A 22269-nucleotide genomic window follows, 5' to 3' on the forward strand; every position below is an offset into this window, starting at 1 on the left:
TGCATTAGATACCAACGAGTCAAGTTCTAAGCATTTAATTTTACCGCTGACTAAGATTAAATTCTCAATACGTACTCATTACATCTACCATCAAAAGTTTTCACTGGCGGATGTAATATTTAAATTCTCCACACCCAAGTAAAATTCAGACACGTTTTGGTAGAATAAAATACATGTTCATTATAATTAATATTTTGGTGCGGTAGATATAGTTCGTTCACCAGGAGTTGGCACTTGGCTCCACCTCCTCGGACGCAGATTTCATTTCAGCGCGGGGGAGTAACAGGAAAAACATTTCCCCGCTTGAACTCGAGATAACCTCTAATGCGCGAAAAGCCTCCACACGGTCTTTTATATGTAGTCCGATCAGACCACTATGAAAGCAAACCAGTTAACGAAAGAGCCCTTTAATATAAAATCTAGTAGAAATAAGAAAGTGGTAGCAAATATATGTCTAAAAATTTTTTTTAATTTTATAAGAAACCGTGTGGATTCTTTCTGATGTAGATGGTGATGGTCAAACACAAACAGTGACTTCTTTTTCAGTCACTTACTTCGCTTTATCGTCAGCTATTATACCTTTCGTTATTCTGGCTAATTTATATTTAAAAACTTTTTCCCTTCAAAATATCTCAAAAAGAACAAACTATTCAATAAAAAGAGAGAAATATCAACAAGTTTATAAAAAAATAAAATGCACATGTTCAAAATATGCACTTGAAGATTGCGAAATAAATATTTCTTTCATGCGATCGCCAAATAGCAGCCTTGTTCACATCCTTCTCCCCAAAAATGCGAAATAGTATCATCTGATACCACGTGATGAAGGCGGAGCCAAATGCCAACTCCTGGTGAACGAACTATAAACAAATTTCGTTTTCCTTTTCTATGCCTATGCCTATGTGAGGTGTGTATAAGTTCAGACGTTAAATATCCTTAGTGATATACGGATCATGGGTAGAAGTCCCTTTGTCACTAGACTAACCGTGGGTCGTTTTCCTCTCCATGTGTAACGCAAATGCGGCTTAGTTTGATCAAGTCCTCCACAAAGGCAAATTTTTCCCAATAAGCTCAAGCTCTCCTCCAGCTCAAGGAAAAAAAAATTTCTTTACTCAATCAATAACTATTTTCAATTGGTAATTAATAATGATAGCCGTTTAGAAATATTGTCAGTTTATAGGAATTCCGGAAATCAGTGTAAGGAATACCGTGCAATGAATTATACATCTCTGGGGTTATTATCAGGTAAAATACAGTTATTATTATTATATCATATAGTGATTACTAAACTTTTATGCCATTTATATTAAAGAAAAGAAAATAGGATCGCACTCATTGCACCAAGATATTCATTTCAACTAGTACTAATATATATATATATATATATATAAAGCACTGGTGGTTCTTGACTTCCACTAGCGAATGTTGTTGACAATCGCATTGTCGCTTTGGTAGATGTACAAAATATATACTAATTCTAGTTTAGTGCCACTGTCCTTTATACGTTTGCTTGGTATACCCCACACTTTTTTTAAAGGTTCAGTGCCACTACTCGGCATACATTTGCCCGATATGCCTTACATATTTTTTAAGATCAAGTGCCACTGCCCAGTATGTATTTAACCAGTACTGCGAACAGTGATGTTTCACCTTATCTATTCTAACCAGAAATTCAAATATCTGAAAATATTCACGAATAAATTAATATCATATCAGATATAAATATTTCGGACATTCACTAAATCGACTATGTGATAGTTGAACTTCACTGTTGAAAGTCGACATTATCTTGATTTCGATTATTTACGATTACATACATATATAGTTGTGGTTCCTTAGCTGTTTTTCCAGGTTTTTATTTTCCTATTTTTCGGTGGTTAACTTATGTGTTCTATTTCAAATAACTTATGTATTCCTCAAGAAATGGGCTAAGTTGAAATGAAATGAACGGAGGGAGGGAAAAAAATAGTTTTACATGCATATATTCATAACAACGTAAAATATCTTTTTGCGTGCATTTAAAAAAAATAAATATATATTAAATGTTTTTTTCGACGGCTTTCGGAAGTTGAGCTTGTAGCACAGTGTGTCTTACTTTACATTGTTGCTCATGAAACTACGGCATCAACACTAGCTTACGTGGCTTATGCCCTGGCTTTGAACCAACAATGGCAAGACAAATTAATTGCTGAAATGGATGAACCATTTGAAAAGCATGTGAGTGTGAGTATAATATAGTATGAGTAAATATCGATAGTAAATATCGAATAAAATCTATAGCAAATGATTGCCTTTCATACAATAAATTATAAAATACCGAAAATCGTAATTGCCAACTTTTACTCTCATTAAAGAAGATTTAATCTCTCGAAGAAGTGTAAATGCATCACTATCCATAAAATAAATTATGATTGGGTAACGACTTTAAACTAACGTCAGAATAATGCTGCATAATTTTGTAGCAATTTAAAAACATTCTTCCCGCGGGCCTTGTAAATTTTAAGAAATTTAACAAATGTCAACAATTTAATTTCTAAGTATCAACCACTAAAAATTATTTTCCGAAAAAAGTATATATAATGTAAGAAAGTATACATGCGAAAGTTAAAGCCCCTAGTGGGGCTGATGATAAGAAAACCATCGTATATGAGTATTCCATCTTTTAAACCACATATTGACAAAATGATTAAATTATATGAATATTAAATGAATTGTATATTAAATGAGTAAATTAAATTATTAAATATCTTCCAGAATTAAAATTTATTTATTACCATTTTAATAAAATTTTTCAAGGACCGAGGGAATCCTGTATAAGAATTCAATGTCAACTTATAAATCCTTATTCTGCAGTGGTGGGAAAAATGATTTTATTTTATTCTTGTGTGATTTAAAACATTTTTCAGGGATTAAAAATATAATGTTACAATATTGTTTACTTATTTGTAAAATTTAACACTTTTTATGCCTTATATGAAAATTGAGTACTGACTTACAAATTTCCTATTATTTCTGTTAAACATGGATGGTTATGAATTTAGTAAGTAAACTCAAATATTTGCTGATAAATCAAAATTGCTATACTTTTATGAGTAAAAACTTTATCTAGCTAAAATAGTGACCCCTTGTGATGTTGCTACATCACACGTGCGTTGTTTTTCTACTCCTCAATAGTTTTTTCAGTTTTCGTTCGTTTAACCGCAATAGCCTTTCCCTAATTTAACTTGATCAACTAATTTTTCTTATCGATTATCCCCACCCTAACTTTAACCGTATTTCACTTTGCTCTTTTCCGCGTGCCTTCTTGGCGGCAGTCGAGGAAGCCACCGTGAGAGAGAAGCATCGCTCTCATTTTTATGATAGCTTCAAGGCTCTTGCCTTTCTGCTCAACATTTGTCCCTTTTTACAAGAAATAACTATGGAGATTCATTTCATTNAAGACATACTAACATTCACAACACCATTTGGTACGTTTGCCTACAAACGCCTGGTGTTTGGTCTGAAAACAGCAGCTAGTATTTTTCAAGCTTTAATGGACTTAATAATAGATGAATTGAAAAACATAGGTATTGAGGGAATATATTCTTATCAGGATGATGTAATAATAGGTGCTAACTCATTTGATGAGATGTTAGATAAAATTACTGCTGTCTTAAAAATTTTTATTAAGTATAATATGACCTTTTCTCCTCAAAAATGTAACTTTGTCAAAACTGAGGTCAATTATTTGGGTTTTAATTTAAGTCAAAATGTCATTAAACCTATCAATACTAATATAGCAAAAATAACTCAATTTAAGCCCCCTAAAACTTCTCAACATGTCAAAAAGTTTCTTGGTGTTTGTGGTTTTTACCGTCACCTGATTCCCAATTATGCTCAACTCACTAGTGTGCTAATTCAATTAACTCTTAAAAACTCAAAATTTCAGTGGAGAGAAGAGCATCAAAATGCCTTTAATCAATTACAAAATATCTTTTTCTCTGAGCCTTTTGTACATCTTCCCCAATGGGATAAGCAGTTCATCCTTAATACTGATGCCAGTGGTACTGCTATTTCAGGTGTTTTAATGCAAGAATTTGATGGTCAACTTAAACCCATATCTTACTTTAGTAAAGGTTTATCCCAATCAGAACGTAATTATCCCCCCATAAAACTTGAGCTATATGCTATTTATAGATCAGTAATGGCATTTAAACACTATTTGGCATATAAAAAGTTTACTATCCTCACTGATTCCAAACCATTAATTCACTATAAAAAGGTAACATCCCCTGCTGACATTATAACTCGTTGGCTTCTACAGTTGTCAGAATTCACATATGAAGTAAAATATATAGCTGGTCCAAAGAATCAATTAGCCGATTACTTTAGTAGAAGTCAAGACCCTGACCATTACACCCCTGCTCTTGATCCACTCTCAGAGAATGAGTTAATTTTACCTTTTGTTGATGCTAATGTTGATGACCAAATTGTAAATTCTATTCAAAACATTGACCCTCAAAATGAAATCTCTATAACCACTTTCTTTAATGAACAACTAAAGGATCCAAATATTTCAGAAATTGTTGATATGATTCACTCACCTTCATTAATTAATGCTAAGAAAACTAAAAATTTTATTATTGATTCAGATACTAAGTTATTAATGCATGTTTGCAATGATAAAAATTTATCTCAATGTATTGTGGTACCTCAAAGTTTACAGGCCAAGATACTAAAGATTGCTCACATTACTCATCTTGGTCTGAAAAAAACATATGAGCTTATAACTAATAGGTATTTCTGGAAAATATGTATAGAGACACTAAAAATTTTGTTCTTTCTTGTGATGTATGTCTACGTACCAAAAATTATAGCATACCCCAGCCTCCTTTTAAGTCTTTACCTATTCCTAAGGTACCCACTGAATTTATATCAATTGATATTGTTGGCCCCATCAAAAACTGTGGATATGTTTTCACCATTTTAGATCACTTCTCTAAATTTGTAAAATTGTACCCGTTGAACAGCTTAACGGCTGAAACTGTCTCTCAACATTTAATTGATTATATTGCTAATAATGGTAGACCTGCTATGGTGTTATCTGATTTGGGAACACAATTCAATTGTGAGGTTTTTCATTGTGTAAATAAAACACTTGGTATTCATGTGGCCCATACTACTCCCAAAAATCCGAAATGTAATGGTGCGACAGAAAGAATTAATCTGTCTATTAAAACATCTTTAATTACCTTAAATGAAGCAGGTGTGTCATTTAAAAATTCTATACTAGTTCATCAAAATTTGTATAATGGTACTGTACACCCATCTACCAATTTTACCCCTAATCTTTTGCATTTTGGAAGAGAATTAAGTTTAATTTTTGATACCTTTGACCCTAAAATTCAAACTCTGCAGTTAGATAAAACCCAATATGTCAAAAAACCTTTTGGATGATTTAAATATTATATATAAACAAACTTTTAGTAATTTGGAAAAACAACAACAACGACAAAATGAAATTCAGCTTAAAGCAAAACATAGGATATTTAATGTTAAGGATATTGTTTATTTACATTCTGGTAGTACGTTTAAACCTAAATTTTTGGGTCTATTTATCATAACTGAAGCTCATAATGACATCCATGTCTCAATTAAGAGATTAAATTCCCCAGTGCAAGATGCATTTAAAGTTAATATTAGCCGTTTAAGGATTTGTTTACCAAGACTCCCTCATTTAGTTGTATCTGATCAAAATCCTGTTGTGAGCACTGCTCCTTATCATTACTCTTTAAGACAAAAAATAATTTTCCAGTAATTTCCGCAAAAGTTATTTTTCCAGTCTTTCGACTTAGCTTTACCTGTGAATCATTTGTACTACCTCATTTTAAAGTGAGTATGCTGGCATACTTTCTTTCGGTTGTGTAGTTTTTTGTTGGAGGAAATACGATCGGTTTCTTCAACTGAAAAGCTTTTGTAGTGTTCATTTTTTAATGGTTAAGCTAACGTTTGCTAGATTTAACCTTTTAAATTTAATATAATAATACTTTTTTCAAAGTGTATCAGCTATATCAATTTTAATATAGATGATTTTAATATATATATATCAATTTTAAGCCTTTTCATCTTAACTTAGTTTAATATGTTGAACTTGTAATAATAAATTTTATGTCATGTTTATAGATGCTTGCAAAATTTATTTAAAAATTTGGCATGCATATGTTTATTTGAGTAGGTAAACAATCCACCACCCAATCCTTAATTTATGATAACCAGTGTAGTTTATTTAGGTTTTAAACTTCATGCCAATGGTTTTTCCCCAGCCTCCTTTTAAGTCTTTACCTATTCCTAAGGTACCCAATGAATTCATATCAATTGATATTGTTGGCCCCATCAGAAACTGTGGATATGTATTCACCATTTTAGATCACTTCTCTAAATTTGTAAAATTGTACCCGTTGAGCAGCTTAACGGCTGAAACTGTCTCTCAACATTTAATTGATTATATTGCTAATAATGGTAGACCTGCTATGGTGTTATCGGATTTGGGAACACAATTCAATTGTGAGGTTTTTCATTGTGTAAATAAAGCACTTGGTGTTCATGTGGCCCATACTACTCCCAAAAATCCGAAATATGATGGTGCGACAGAAAGAATTAATCTGTCTATTAAGACATCCTTAATTACCTTAAATGAAGCAGGTGTGTCATTTAAAAATTCCATACTAATTCATCAAAATTAGTATAATGGTATTATACATCCATCTACCAATTTTACCCCTAATCTTTTGCATTTTGGAAGAGAATTAAGTTTAATTTTTGATACCTTTGACCCTAAAATTCAGCCTCAGCAGTTAGATAAAACCCAATATGTCAAAAACCTTTTGGATGATTTAAATATTATATATAAACAAACTTTTGGTAATGTGGAAAAACAACAACGACAAAATGAAATTCAGCTTAAGAAAGCAAAACATAGGATGTTTAATGTTAAGGATATTGTTTATTTACATTCTGGAAGTACGTTTGAACCTAAATTTTTGGGCCCATTTATTATAACTGAAGTTCATAATGACATCCATGTCTCAATTAAGAGATTAAATTCCCCAGTGCAAGATGCATTTAAAGTTAATATTAGCCGTTTAAGGATTTGTTTACCAAGACTCCCTCATTTAGTTGTATCTGATCAAAATCCTGTTGTGAGCACTGCTCCTTATCATTACTCTTTAAGACTTAGGCAAAGGTAATTTTTCCAGTCTTTCGACTTAGCTTTACCTGGGAATCATTTGTACTACCTCATTCTAAAGTGAGTATGCTGGCATACTTTCTTTCGGTTGAGTAGTTTTTTATTGGAGGAAATACGATCGGTTTCTTCAGCTGAAAAGCTTTTGTGGTGTTTATTTTAATGGTTAAGCTAATGTTTGCTAGATTTAACCTTTTAAAGTTAATATATTTATACTTTTTCAAGGTGTATCAGCTATATCAATTTTAATATAGATCATTTTAATATATATATATATACTAGCTGACCCGGCAAACGTTGTTTTGCGATATGAATTATTTCTAGAGTATGAAAATATATCCTAATATTTATTGTAAGTGTGTGCGTATGTGGTATATGAGTGGAAGAGGCATGTGAAAATAACAACACACAAAATAATAATTTTTTTTAATTTATGCTAATTTTTTTAAATAAATTATATATAAAATGAATTCTGAAAATATTAGTCAACAATATTAATCTCTTAGTGCAATGGAGAGTACAATATTTTTTGTCATTCCATCTTTAGCTAACACAAATAAACTGGATGGTTTCCCCACTCTAGAGCATGCCACGTATCGTGTGAAAAACATGGTGTGCTCAAATCTCAGCCACAAACAGACATTGTTTGACCTTGTCATTGCAAATGCCAATCTAATGGGGAACTAAATGCGTTTAAATTGAATTGGCACATCTGTGGGTATAATAGGAATTCGTGGAAGTAATATACTTTCTCCCCGAAATTTGTCATCTAAAATAATGACTTCGATAACGTTGTCCATTAATTTTTAGCGACTTATCGCTTGCCGTTGCACAGCAGCAGTGGGTTCAAATTACGAAGCAAAATAATCGGAGATCCAACTTTGAGTACTAAATTATGCTGTGGTATGGTAAATCCAATGAGTTTAAAAACTCTGTTGGAAAATTTGTAGCTTCAATGGGATAATAACTGTTGTATCCTCAGATTCAATTCGTTGACGTCCACATTTTTTGCTGCTAAGATCGCTCTTTCTGCCAGCCACTCATGATGAATGTATTGTAGTGTACATTGGGAAATATTAGGTTAATAAGCATCTTGTGAATCAATGATTGTGCAGAAATCGTCCGGTAATTTTATGCATCCAGTCTCATCCTTAGCAACTTTTCCATTACCGATGTCTAACAATTGTTTTGAGAATGTTTCAGCAGATGGATCCTAAAGCATTTGGACACGCAAATTTACTTTTAGTTGAACTTTTTCAACATTACGCCACAGTAGAGATGATTTCAAGCAAGCATTGATCTCATCAGCGTACGTTGAACGCGGAATGACGCGGAGTGTTTGTCTGAAATCACCTGAAAGGAGTAACAGAGTGCCGCCAAATAATTTGTCATTGTTTTTTATATCTTTCAATGTCCTGTTCAACGCTTCAAGAGAATGTTTGTGTGCCATAGTGCATTCATCCCAGATGATAATTTTACAGTGTTTCAACACTGAGGGCATAGACGATTGCTTTTTTATGTTGCACACTGCGTCTGGGTTGTTTTGAATATTCAGTGGCAGCTTAAATACTGAATGAGCTGTTCTGCCTCCATCCAATAAAGTTGCCGCAATGCCAGATGATGCAACGGCCAACACGATGCCATTATTTGATCGTATTTCAGCGAGAATTAGTGAAATAATAAAAGTTTTGCCAGTTCCATCTTTTTCACCCAAAAACCTTAACCTGCCGAAACTGCGAGCACAATGCGGTCATAAATATTTCTTTGTTCCTCATTCATCAGTGGAACATTGTGAGTAACAATCGCTGCCATTTCTATCGTATTGTATTGAAGTTCACGATTCACGTCAGTATTTAATAAATCAACGAAGGCATACCGAAATGACTATGTGGCAAATGGGCAATAATAATACAAAGATCCTCCATAGCAATCAGTGCTTCATTGTACATACAATCGCTGAATGCTATCGTTAGATCGTTGCAACGTGTGCGATGTTTGTACCGTATATCAACAGTCATCGAATCTTTGGGATTATCCCATAACGTTTCTATTCGGGCCGGGAAAGCGAATACTATAGCGAATAGTAGACGAATTTGATTTGCAGTACAGTTCAATGCTGCTTCAGCAAGCCTACATTCCCACTGGTTGTCGTCTTCCAGCAAGCCGAGTGCAAGGCATGCATTTTAATACGTTGGATGCTGATGTCCATTGACTTCACGTATATCTTGAAATGACAATGAGTCGGTGACATTAACCAACAACAGTCGAAAATAAAAGCACTCAATCTGCCTTGTATTGACTTTAAATTCTTTCCCCAAGGCGTTTGATTCCAAAAAACCGGGACAGGCATCAACCGGCGTGCCTTGCTTGCGGGGTATCCATTTTTTTTGTTTGAGACCATGTGAAATAGTGTGGTACTTCTGAGTAGAGTAATGTCCGTGCAAAGGCGCCAAAAGCATCCGCACGATTACACAATTAAAAAAAATTCTGTGAGTGTAGTTTTTGGTGGATTTAGAGCTCTGTCAATCGCTGTCTCGTTCGTGAAATATACGCTCTGACCGTTTTCAAGATGGACGGCTAAATGAATAACGGTTGGATCCCGTTCATGAATTGGGAATCCAAAGATGCGCCAAACAGCTTCATTGGAGCTGATGCACCGGCCAATTTGGTACAGCGTTATTTCGTCGTTGTTATTCACTGGAAGAGCAGTCACATTGGTATTTTGAACTCGAAATACTGCCATACCTGCAAATATATTTGATGTTCTTCTTTTAAGGGCGAGCATAAGTATTAGAGTTTAATATGACTTGTTGCAACGTGTGTGAATATTGTTTTTTAATTGTTATGTTTCTATGTCTAGCTTGGATCCGAATACGATGAAATAAAGATATATTTAAAATATACGTTAAATCTGTCCAAAAAATGAAAAAAAATTAGTTATAAACCTATTCTCAGACCTACTGAATATACATATAAAATTTCATCAAAATCGGTCAAGCCGCTTCGGAGGAGTTTAACCACTAAAACTGTGACAAGAGATTTTTATATATATAGATAAAGGCTTAAAATTGATATATANTTTTCATTGTGTAAATAAAGCACTTGGTGTTCATGTGGCCCATACTACTCCCAAAAATCCGAAATATGATGGTGCGACAGAAAGAATTAATCTGTCTATTAAGACATCCTTAATTACCTTAAATGAAGCAGGTGTGTCATTTAAAAATTCCATACTAATTCATCAAAATTAGTATAATGGTATTATACATCCATCTACCAATTTTACCCCTAATCTTTTGCATTTTGGAAGAGAATTAAGTTTAATTTTTGATACCTTTGACCCTAAAATTCAGCCTCAGCAGTTAGATAAAACCCAATATGTCAAAAACCTTTTGGATGATTTAAATATTATATATAAACAAACTTTTGGTAATGTGGAAAAACAACAACGACAAAATGAAATTCAGCTTAAGAAAGCAAAACATAGGATGTTTAATGTTAAGGATATTGTTTATTTACATTCTGGAAGTACGTTTGAACCTAAATTTTTGGGCCCATTTATTATAACTGAAGTTCATAATGACATCCATGTCTCAATTAAGAGATTAAATTCCCCAGTGCAAGATGCATTTAAAGTTAATATTAGCCGTTTAAGGATTTGTTTACCAAGACTCCCTCATTTAGTTGTATCTGATCAAAATCCTGTTGTGAGCACTGCTCCTTATCATTACTCTTTAAGACTTAGGCAAAGGTAATTTTTCCAGTCTTTCGACTTAGCTTTACCTGGGAATCATTTGTACTACCTCATTCTAAAGTGAGTATGCTGGCATACTTTCTTTCGGTTGAGTAGTTTTTTATTGGAGGAAATACGATCGGTTTCTTCAGCTGAAAAGCTTTTGTGGTGTTTATTTTAATGGTTAAGCTAATGTTTGCTAGATTTAACCTTTTAAAGTTAATATATTTATACTTTTTCAAGGTGTATCAGCTATATCAATTTTAATATAGATCATTTTAATATATATATATATATATATATATATCAATTTTAAGCCTTTTCATTTTAACTCAATTTAGTATGTTGAACTTGTAATAATATAAATTTTATGTCATGTTTATAGATGCTAGCAAAATGTATTTAAAAATTTAGCATGTATATGTTTGTTTGAGTAGGTAAGCAGTTCACCACCCAAATTTCTAAGGTATAATATGTTGATATACAATTATCCAATTTCAGTACTTAAGCTTTGTAATGTTATAAAGCCATGTGATAATGCATGCCTTTTTTTCCATTTTTTCCTTTTGTATATATGTAAATATGTAATTTATGTACAGCATTATGTTACTTTGTGTTAAAGATTTGGAAAAGGTATGGTGTTGATGTTTTACTTTCTGACAAAAGGGATTTTCTTTTTGGCTGATATTTTCACAAAACAAGGTACAAATTATTGTACAAAAATTGTAAGTAGTTTTATGCAGCTTTCTACAGTATTATGTAAGGCCAAAGTAAGAATAATAATAATAATAATAATAATAATAAAAAAAGAAGCTGAAATTTATGTGACAATTTTAACACAGTTATGTAGATTAAGTAACAAATGTATGAACAAATGGATTTGATAATTAATTTTGGTAATTTTGCAGTTATAATATTCTGCATTTAATAATATTTTGCATGTGATATGGAACTCAGGTTTTATGTAGCCAAGAACTACACATTGTTTGTGTTTGATAATTTTGTTGCTATGTTGCTTTTGTCAACAATACTGCCTTTTGTATTCTTTGTTTTGGCAGGTTCAAAGGATGTTGTTGGCTCCTCGCGGTCCTCACTCACTTTAAGTAATTGGTTTTATCGATCGATTTTATTTTAACATGTCAGGTAAGTTTTTTTTCTCTTCCTAAGGGGGATAGTGTGATGTTGCTACATCACACGTGCGTTGTTTTTCTACTCCTCAATAGTATTTTCAGTTTTCGTTCGTTTAACCGCAATAGCCTTTCCCTACATTTAGCTTGATCAACTAATTTTTTCTTATCGATTATCCCCACCCTAACTTTAACCGTATATCACTTTGCTCCTTTCCGCGTGCCTCCTTGGCGTCAGTCGAGGAAGCTACCGTGAGAGAGAAGCATTGCTCTCATTTTTTAATAACTTCAAGGCGACGGCCTTCCTGCTCAGCGATTGTCCCCCTTTTTTTTACAAGAAACAAGTATGGAGACTCATTTTGTTAAAAAAAATCTAATCGATTAATTTCAAGACTCGACCACATTCCATTAATATAAAGTAAACAAGTCCTGGCACGTGTTCCTGTCGCCAATGATTTGGTGTGATTTCTGCAGCCATGTTGTGCATGCGGCACAACTCAGATGATTTTTTATTTTTTAAGAACTGGAATCCATCTTCCTTCGAAATGAATGTTATCAATTTTGTCTAAGATGTGAGTTTTTCCCCACGAGATCCCGTATGTGTTAACACCACCTGTCCGGAGCCACCTGCATCCAAGAACCCGTGATAAGAAGAAAAAAATAAAGTTTCTTAAAATTTCCTAAAAGGAGTCTCTTCAATCCTCTCTCTTCAATTCATATCCTGTGTGCACCATTAGACCACACGATCCTGGAGATCCTTCTGGAACGAAGGATCAGGTAAATTCATTTGAACACTGTTTTTAAATATTACGATCATTTTATGTTTTCACATTTATATCATACATTGCCAGTAGTGCCTTAAATGCTTCCTATTATGATGTTAATACTTTAATTTAAAATTGTAAATTATTTATTTTATTCTAAAATTTATTTTGAATCGTTTCAAACAGGTTTTCATTAGTTTAAGCAATATTGAAAATCCATTTAAAAATAAATTTAAAAACCGGCAAGTGTATAGTAATAATGAGTTCGATCAAAATGATTAACTCCATAATTTATAGCTTTATCCGCTAAAAAAAGAAAAAACCATGGAATTTTTTAATGTTAAACGATTTTCTTGCCATTTTCGATTTTTTTTTTAAAGTATAGTAAATGACAAATGACGTTCTATTTATCAAATGTTTATTGAAAACAGGAAAAAAATGAAAAATCCAAAACTAACCTAAAATTTAAGGTGAAGTACGAAGAGGTTTATGATTTGGATTAGAGGGTTTTGAAGCCTTGGATTTGAAGGGTATGAATTAAAGATAGTAAATAATTTTTTGAAAGTTGGAACTTTGGAAATTTATTTTCAAAGCTTTATTTGTTATTGTTCTTAAATTTCAATTGTATAAATATATTGTACTTAATGTTTTTAGAGCATTAAAGTTTTTATGATAATCCATCAACGTCAGAATGGTCAGTTTTCAAGGTTTGAAAGATTTTTTCTTCAATGAAGGCAAGTATTTCCCCACATTTTTTTAAAAAAATAAATAATATATTGTTAAGAGTTCTTTTCACTGTGTGCCAAGTGAGCGACTTTTTGTAGCATTCCATCAGTGTGTGAAACATTCAAATGTCGTGAGAAAGATCAACAAAAAATTTAAAAAATAAACGTCTCAATCTTTTTGATAGTATGTATTAAAGGATACTGAACTTGATTTCCGAAAGTTTATCTCCCCCCCTCCGGCAGAGGTTATCTTCTATTTTAGACTTCCATTCTCCAGAAAAAGCACGTCTGTCAATCAATCCCTAAGAGATGACTCAAGTTCGAATCCCAGCGACGGCTGATGAATGCAAATTCTATTTCCGGCCCTCTCATATCAAGTGATAGATAGATTCAAATTCTATTGTCTTGGGCTAACCGCAAGAGGTTCTCATAGTTTCCTACAATTGTAGGTTAGTTAAATCAAAATCTCCAGTGTGAAGTTAAGTAGGTTCCAAAGTGCTTGGTTCGAGAGTTACCTCGTCTTGTAGGTTGGGTTCTACACAAGGCCACGGAGTCGAACGTTGAAAGACGCAAACCAAGCAATGGGTCGGCTGTTCAAAGTTGGTATTTCGTTTGTAATAAGATAGTTTATTATGAAAAGCAACCCTATATTAGGATGCTAAATTGACAGATACATTTCAAAGTTATTTAGACTTAACTTATGTAAAATAAATAAATAAATAACTTATAGAATTTTTCAATGTAAGCAATTAATGTTTGAAAACAGAAAATTTTTAAGTCCCTTAATTTTAAAATGCAAAAAACTAATGAAAAGGATGTGAAAATGAAAAGTAAGTATAATAACAAAGTAGATAAAAATAGAGGTACTATACCAGAGTTAAAAGAAAAATTTCGGTTGAATCAATGAGCAGCCCATTTTCGGCTGATCTGCGTTGGAAAAACACAACTTGTAACTGAAACAAAACTATAGATCAGGAACTGTTTACTTTTTAAATTTTATTCTGCCCAATTTGAAGCTCAGCTTGTTTAAGCTTTCCGTTGCCAATGCGAGAAAAGAAATTTCATCGATTTTGTGACACTATATTATTAAGTGAATAATTCTAAGAAACTGAAGCGGATAGATGTATCACTTGATAATATAAGAACTTTATTTGCTTAGTAAATATATGAAGGATAAATACATTAAAAACACAACTTTTTTAAAATTCGATTTCTCAGGAACTATTCGACCGATTTCACTAAATTTTGCATTTTGTCATATACTACAACATTCTTTAAAATGATGTGTAAAAAATTTTACAGATTACTATTCAAAAGTTTTAATTCACTATTATTAAAGTAATAAAAAATAATAAATATTTATTAAAAGTTACTTTCTGCGAGAGTCATCATTGGATATATTAATTTATAATTGAATACAAGAAACTTTCAACTCGCTTAAGCATTTCTCGAGTTATGACAAAATAAGCAAATATTGAAATTAAGAGGTCCAAACTTGCACTCCTCATTGAACCCTATTTCCCACATTCTGGATCAGAAATCCGAATGTTTATTTAGCGAAAGTAACCTTTTGTACCCGATTTCGTAACTTAAAATATCATTTGCAATTAATTAATTAGCATATAAAGATCACCCCCTTTCGAACCATTACGACAGAGTCCTAGGACGTGGATATCCCATCATTAGACCAAAAGTTATTTTTTAATTCATTGTCTGTATCAGTGAGTTGAATAACAGTCTTTTTATTTAACGCTATAGATCCAGATAACCTTGAAAAGATTGGGAGCTTCTACACTATAATATCCATAGTGTGTGGCTATGTGGTATTCGTGACATACGTGGGTCCCCGACTCATGAGAGGCCGGAAGCCATTCAAACTGAACAAGATATTGATCACATACAATGCATGCATCGTTCTAATAAATGCTTTCATCACATACAAAGTAAGCAGGAATTTATTATAATTCGAGAGATTCACGTAGTATCGCGAACATGGGAATTCCAAAAACTTGCGAAGTACTTACATAGAGACAATACTATAAAATAGCGACAATACTATTGTTACTTTTGATTGAAGGTCCCACTACGAACTTCCAAAAATGAATCATTGAAAGGTATCACTTACCTTGCTATGTTCTATATGTATAAGCAGTACGACCAACCTTTTCTATATATAGGTCCGGGGTTGGCGTCAATATACCTAATGGTAAATATCTAATGACGACAGCCAATTTGAATAACAATAGAACATTTTATTGTTCTAATTAACAAATCATGACGATGAAAATGAAATATGAATGAAATGTCTACAAGTTCAGTGATGATGAGAAAGTTCGACTTCCTTGCCTGAGTACATATACATATCTGCCTCAGCGTAGGCAATTACGGTTACAGTTCGACAGCATAAGGAGTTACGGTTGCAGTTCGTAACAACTATATAGTCTGTTCAACGAGAACTGATAGTAGAAGTAAACATAAGGGTTGATGTTTGTTCGCCAACGTTTACCACTTCAACGGTTTCTTCGCTGAATTGGCAATTTCGTTTGATCGACAGAGCTTTCGCTTTTATAGAAAAACGAAAACGATGTTCGGTTTTTGATACCTTTAAATTCGATAAGAAAGTGCAAAATTAAAATATTTACATGAAAATACGTTTTCAACTGTTTCAGTAAACACATAATTTTATTTTGAGAATAGTTTTAATGTATTTTTTTAAAAGTTTAAACTAAATTAGTTTTTATATATTTTGCATAAATATCTATAAAAAATATAACTTTTATAATTCCATCGTAAATGTCGTACGGAATTGAAAAAATATGTTAAAAAAATACTCTTTATTTTCATAATTACAATTTTTTAAAAAATTATTAAAAATTAAATAATATTTAAAATAGTTTTATGTTTCCCCGATTGATTTAAAAATATATTTGAAAGAACTGCATTTTTTTGTATTTTTAAACTATATCTTTATTTTTCTAAGGGAAGTATTAAGAAAATAATTACACTAAAAGAAACTTGGAATTTTTTGGAAATTTGAAACTTGGAAATGTCTCACAAAATCTTTTGTTAAGAAAAATATAACCACTTAACCTATAAAAAAAAGCAGTCTGTAAACCTCGAATTCAATAGGTTTTTGAAAATAGAATGAAGTGTCAAAACTATTTAATTTTACGTAACATTTAAATTTGAATGAAAAGAACAAAATTTTAAGAATTACCGTATTAACGATGAATTAATCATGGATAATAACGATTAATTATATCATTAAAAAGTAAAAATTTTATTTATTTCAAATTGCAGAGGTGAATTGACATGTTAAAAAGTGAAAACACAGGAACAAAACAAGAAAGCAAAAAGTCATTTCCTCAGGAGCGCTCCTGCTTCTCAATATCGCTCGGTAGACGACCCGCGGAGGGCCCTACAGCACAGGATGGGGTGGCCATCCAAAACAGCTTGGCTCTTGCACAGAGAACAATAGGGATCAGGTGCCAGGAAGCAGGTGCGCGGCTAGGCAGTCATGTCTGGTATATAGTCGAAATTGAGCAACCGCTTTGTGGCGAGGCCAGTCTGGAATGGTGTTCTGTCGAAGATCTCTCCACACTTTGGTTTTTACCCTTTCTGATAATTGGTGATGGAAATTCTTGTGCCTCTCTTTGCCAAAGCATCAACCTTCTCATTATCACAGTGCCCGGGAATCCATTGTAGCACTACAGTTTTACCAAATTGGTAGAGTTTACGCATCGCATCCTGACATTTTAGAACGTCGCAAGTGGAAGGGTAGTGCATAGATTCAATCGAGCAAAGCCAACACCTCCTAGAAAAGAGCAGGTCTCAGCACGGGTCACCATAAATATCCTTTACTAGTCCAAAGGTAATGACATATTTCGTATTTTCAACCACTGCTCAGCTTTGTACCCCGAACGTAATGACGTCTTTCTTATTTTTCATCTACTGGGCAGTTAACTTCGTCACATTGAACTACTAAATTGATCCATGCTGAGGCCTTCCTACTTCTAGGAGGTGTTGGCAAAGCGCTGCCTTCGAATCTGAAAGGATAACTACATTTGAAAAAGACTCAATAAAACAAAAAAGTTGTTCGAGAGCAATACGGATAGCAACATACAAAAGATACCAAGCATCCAGCATTTGGTTCCACAAGCACCAGCATTTGGTTGATCCGGATCTCAGCCACAGCGGTTTTAAAAAGTAAAAATGAAACTAGGTACTTATCTCAGGATTCACTCTCAGAACTTGTAGAATCCTCGTCGTTTGAATTGATATTTATTACTAGAGAATTAACAGTGTTTTCGATGGCTTCGTCCAAATCCCACATCACTTTTTCGATTTTCTGAGTATGCTCAATGTAATTTTTCCACTTTTCAACTCCAATTTCATTTAAACTTCTCATGCACAATCCTTCTACTTCCAATAACTTGAAAGTTTTGTTTTCTTTGGCCAATGAATCTTTCATTTGGGCCCAAATCAGCTCAATTGGATTCAATTCAGTGTGATAGGGATGAAGCCTTAAAATCATTAGATTATTGGGTCTAGCAGGTTCATCCACCGCGAATTTGTCAAATCTGTGCTTATGAGCCTTCACTATTTCCAGTTGTTCTGTTTTTAGCATACCTTCTTCATGACTAACAATGTTTTTAGATTTTAGCCTGTCTTTAATTACTTGCTTCATCGATGATGTGTTAGGAATTTTTATTCTTTACGAAAGTGATATGGTGCATTGTCCATCACAATGACAAAGTTCAGCTCAAGAAAGGGTGGAATTTTCTCGAACCATTCTTCGAAACAAGCTACATTCATATTCTTAAGGCAATCCTTGTTTTTGTTCGATTTAAAAAGTAGAAGTCCTTCTTTTAAAAAGCCTGCATCGTCCAGTAGTCCAGATGAACCCCCAGATGTCCATAAGAGACCACATGGGGGTCCACGCAGACGTGAAAAGAAAACATGAGTTCACAAATTGTAAGTGGGGGTCCACGAAAAATTTTCTGGTTTTCATAATAAAGAGCAAAAATTTTGACTTGAATTTATCTATCAACGTAGGCAGGTAGCATCATTCACTAGGTAGATAATCAAAAATATTCGAGTCTCAGTTCAAACACAGAATTGATTAGAACTAAATATAATAGTACAAGTGTACACCACATGTCGAGACTTGCAAAGCGCAGCCCGTGTGCCCGCTCGTCCGGGATGCTTGTTTAGACCTGCAAAGGGATGAAGTACAACTTACGCTGTGCTTGCAATCTACATTAGTATGAATACGAATGCCAAGAGCAAAACGTTACTTATTTGTTTCCGGGATTTTGAACATAAAAGTGTGACAACCTCCATTTGACGACCTTCATCCCAACTTACACAAACCTCCATTTGACGTACTCAAAAGAATTCCTTTAAATAAAAACACTGTACAAAGACGTATTGATGAAATGAGCTCTGATATAGAAAGCCTCTTGTGTCATTATCTGCAAACCACTCATTTTTCTATTCAATTGGACGAGTCTAATGAAGCATTATTATTGGCATATGTTCGATTTGTTATGGACGAAGAAATCCATGAAGAGCTGCTATTCGCAAAAACTTTGAAGTCGGACACTAAAGGCGAATCGATATTTAATGCCCTGGAGTGATTTTTTTACAGGAAAATCTATTCCATTTACAAACGTTATTTCGGTGGCAGCAGATGGAGATCCTGCCATGTTCGGGAGATATCGTGGGTTTTAAAAGAATAATACCAGGACTAATTGCAATTCCCTGTGTCATCCACCGACAACACCTTGTAGCGAAAAATTTGAGAGATAGATTGCACCAATCCCTTCAATTTGTGATTAACGTAGTTAATAAAATAAGAAGCAATGATTTGAATACCCGTTTATTTGCACTATTGTGCGATGAAAATGATGAAGATTTCCAACGACTGCTCTTAATACACTAGTTGTCGAAAGGTGCATGCTTATCTAGATTTTACTCACTTTTCGAATCAGCGATAGAGTGTCTGGAAACTAAAGCACCAGATTTAAAAGAAAATCTGATCAAATATAAAACGGACATTCGTACTTAACAGATTTGTTCATAAAATTCAATGACGTTAACGGCACGAATTTTCCCAGTTTCTGCACTTGTCACAGATAGAATGTCTTGATGAGGATATTCAGACATACGCTCATTATTTAAATACCTTGCATGATGTCTTCAAAAATAGATTTGAAGATATTCTGACGAAGGAAATACCACCATGGATCATAACCCCATTTGATGAAACGGAAGAGGCGAATGTGGTATTACAAGAGGAGCTACTTGAGCTCAGCACCAACGAGGAACTAAAGGTACAATTTAAGAAAGGCTATCAAACATTTTGGCTGAGGGCAGAAATCCCCGAAAAATATTCTGGGCTGTGGGAAATTGCGAGAAAATTTTTGATAGCGTTTCCCTCGTCATATCTTATCGAAAGAAGTTTTAGTGCCGTTACCAACCGTTTCATCAAAAGTATGACTATTTTTTATTGTTGATTTACATTTCAGAGTTCATTGTTGATTTTTTGTCAATTGTTGATTGTTTGTAATAATAAATGTTTATAATTTTGTATAACCACAAGTACTATTTTAATAAATAGGACACAAGAAAATGTGCTACTTTTTTTTCTTCTTAACACCCTCAATTTAGGGTGTTATTTTTTAGGATTTGGGGAATACAGTAAAAATGTAGCAGCAGGGGGTCTACCGAAAATAGTAAAACTTTGAAAGTGGTCCACGAGAAAAAAAAGTTTGGGAACCTCTGCTGTAGACAGACCAGATAAATGCGCTTGTTTTGACGAGATAATGGACGTATCATTAAACACTTTGTCTTGCGTATCTCCAGCATTCAACCATGTCTCATACATGTAATAAATTTTTCTTCCTTCTGGTCTCATTCTGTTAATTGTTCTTAAATATCTTCTCCTCCACAAAATTATTTCATCTTTTTCAATGAGTGAGTCGGTTTTGATAGTTGAAGCCTATTTTTTTAAACAGGGAATAAAATGTCGTTCTTTTAAAGTTTGGTAAATCAGAATCATCGTTCATAGCTTTGAGAACTTTGCTCATTGTCGGAATTTCGTTACGGCGGAAAAAATCATGAACTTTTCTTCTTACAGCATTTTTTTTCGAAATCGTCAATGTCATCCAAAAAAGTTTTACAAGATTTAGTCCTCTTCGGTATACCATTCCTTTTATATTCTGTAATAATTCTGTAAACAGAAGCTGTGCTAACTCCCGATGCAGAAGCCACATGGTCAGCCACATCAATGATTGCAACATCTGGTTTTGAATGCACTTCTGTTATATAGATGTTCAATATTATTTCCTTCTCAGCTTTACTTATGTAAGATTTCTTCTACCGTTTTTTTAGAGGACTTAAATCCATCACTTTATTTTCTATATTGCTCATGAAACACCTGCAAAAAGACACCACGGCGAAACAAACAATCTTCTAAGAAATAAGAGTGTTTGCTTGACTTATAGGCGCTATTTGTCATTATTCTGGCGCCAAGCAGACAACGGTATTGTGCCAAATAGCAAACCGCTTTGTGTACTTTTATTATCAGTTCTCGTTGAACAGACTAAGTCACAATTTGATGTGAAAAGGTAACATTCGTATAAAATGTAATACTTATTACTATAGTGTCATAAGACCTTGAATACTATTTTAAAAAACTGAGAAAGTTGCCACAATTTTCATTTGAGTACTTTAATTTGAATAATATGAATTCTCGTGGAACGAATTATAACAGACGATTTCTTTTTCACGCACTCTCTATTAGATTCAGTGAAAGTACGTTTTTTGTGCTTAATTTTCAGTAACAAATTTCTAAAGGGTTGTCTTATGTCAAGAAAATTGAATTTTAGTCAGTGAAAATCCTATCATTAGTTTAAAAGTAATTCATCAGGATTTAGCTTTATTTTTGTCACTATATTTGATTTGATAAACTGAATCTCAAATTTTCGTCCGAAATTACTAATTTCAAAAAACTGAATCGGAAAAATGAACTTGAAAATTTCATTAGCTTCAATAAACTTTTAAGGTTAAAAAAAATTCTCATTTTTCGAGCCCTCAAAAATCGGACATTTTCAAAACTCTCCAGATGTGAATGACGAATGCAAAACAGATTTAAAGAGAAAGAAAGAAAACGCACAGTTGCCAATCGAAGAACAAAACATGAAAAAACCGTGACTGGCTTATCTACCTCGTTTGGCTGCCGTGGTATCCTTAACCTAGGGTAAACTAACCAGTGAATAAGGAACACTTAAGCTTAGCTTGCTTTTAAAGAAATCATAAAAATTTCAAAATTTGTGATTTTTGCTAAATGGCAGAGCCGACATATTTGTTATTAACTGCCGAATTATGTAAAAAAAAATTAGAGCACTTACATAATATTGTTTTAAGCTTTTGGTGGTTCATATAATAAGTAGTAAGATGATCAACTAAAGCAGAGGTTCCCAAACTTTTTTTTCTCGTGGACCACTTTCAAAGTTTTATTATTTTTGGTAGACCCCCTGCTGCTACATTTCTACTGTATTCACAAAACTCCTAAAAAATATCACCCTAAATTGGGGATGTTAAGAAGAAGAAAAAAGTAGCACATTTTCTTGTGTCCTATTTATTAAAATAATACTTGCGGTTATACAAAATTATAAACATTTATTATTACAAA

General features: G+C 33.1%; 1 protein-coding gene across 2 annotated transcripts in view; it reads left to right on the plus strand.

Moving 5' to 3' along the window:
• Nucleotides 1-22269, plus strand: part of LOC107442153 (very long chain fatty acid elongase 4-like) — a 122381-nt gene that overhangs the window by 83094 nt on the left and 17018 nt on the right. Inside the window, exons 1-3 of one of the 2 annotated variants that reach the window (XM_043050895.2) lie at nt 12390-12859; nt 13501-13580; nt 15330-15514. In XM_043050895.2, the coding sequence (XP_042906829.1) occupies nt 13538-13580; nt 15330-15514 (228 nt within the window). In that variant the 5' untranslated portion in view covers nt 12390-12859; nt 13501-13537. Of the gene's footprint in view, nt 1-12389; nt 12860-13500; nt 13581-15329; nt 15515-22269 lie in introns of those variants that run through there. The other variant, XM_071184381.1, reaches the window with a different exon arrangement.

The sequence above is a fragment of the Parasteatoda tepidariorum genome, chromosome 8 (assembly GCF_043381705.1).
Source record: "Parasteatoda tepidariorum isolate YZ-2023 chromosome 8, CAS_Ptep_4.0, whole genome shotgun sequence".
Taxonomy (NCBI): Eukaryota; Metazoa; Arthropoda; class Arachnida; order Araneae; family Theridiidae; genus Parasteatoda; species Parasteatoda tepidariorum.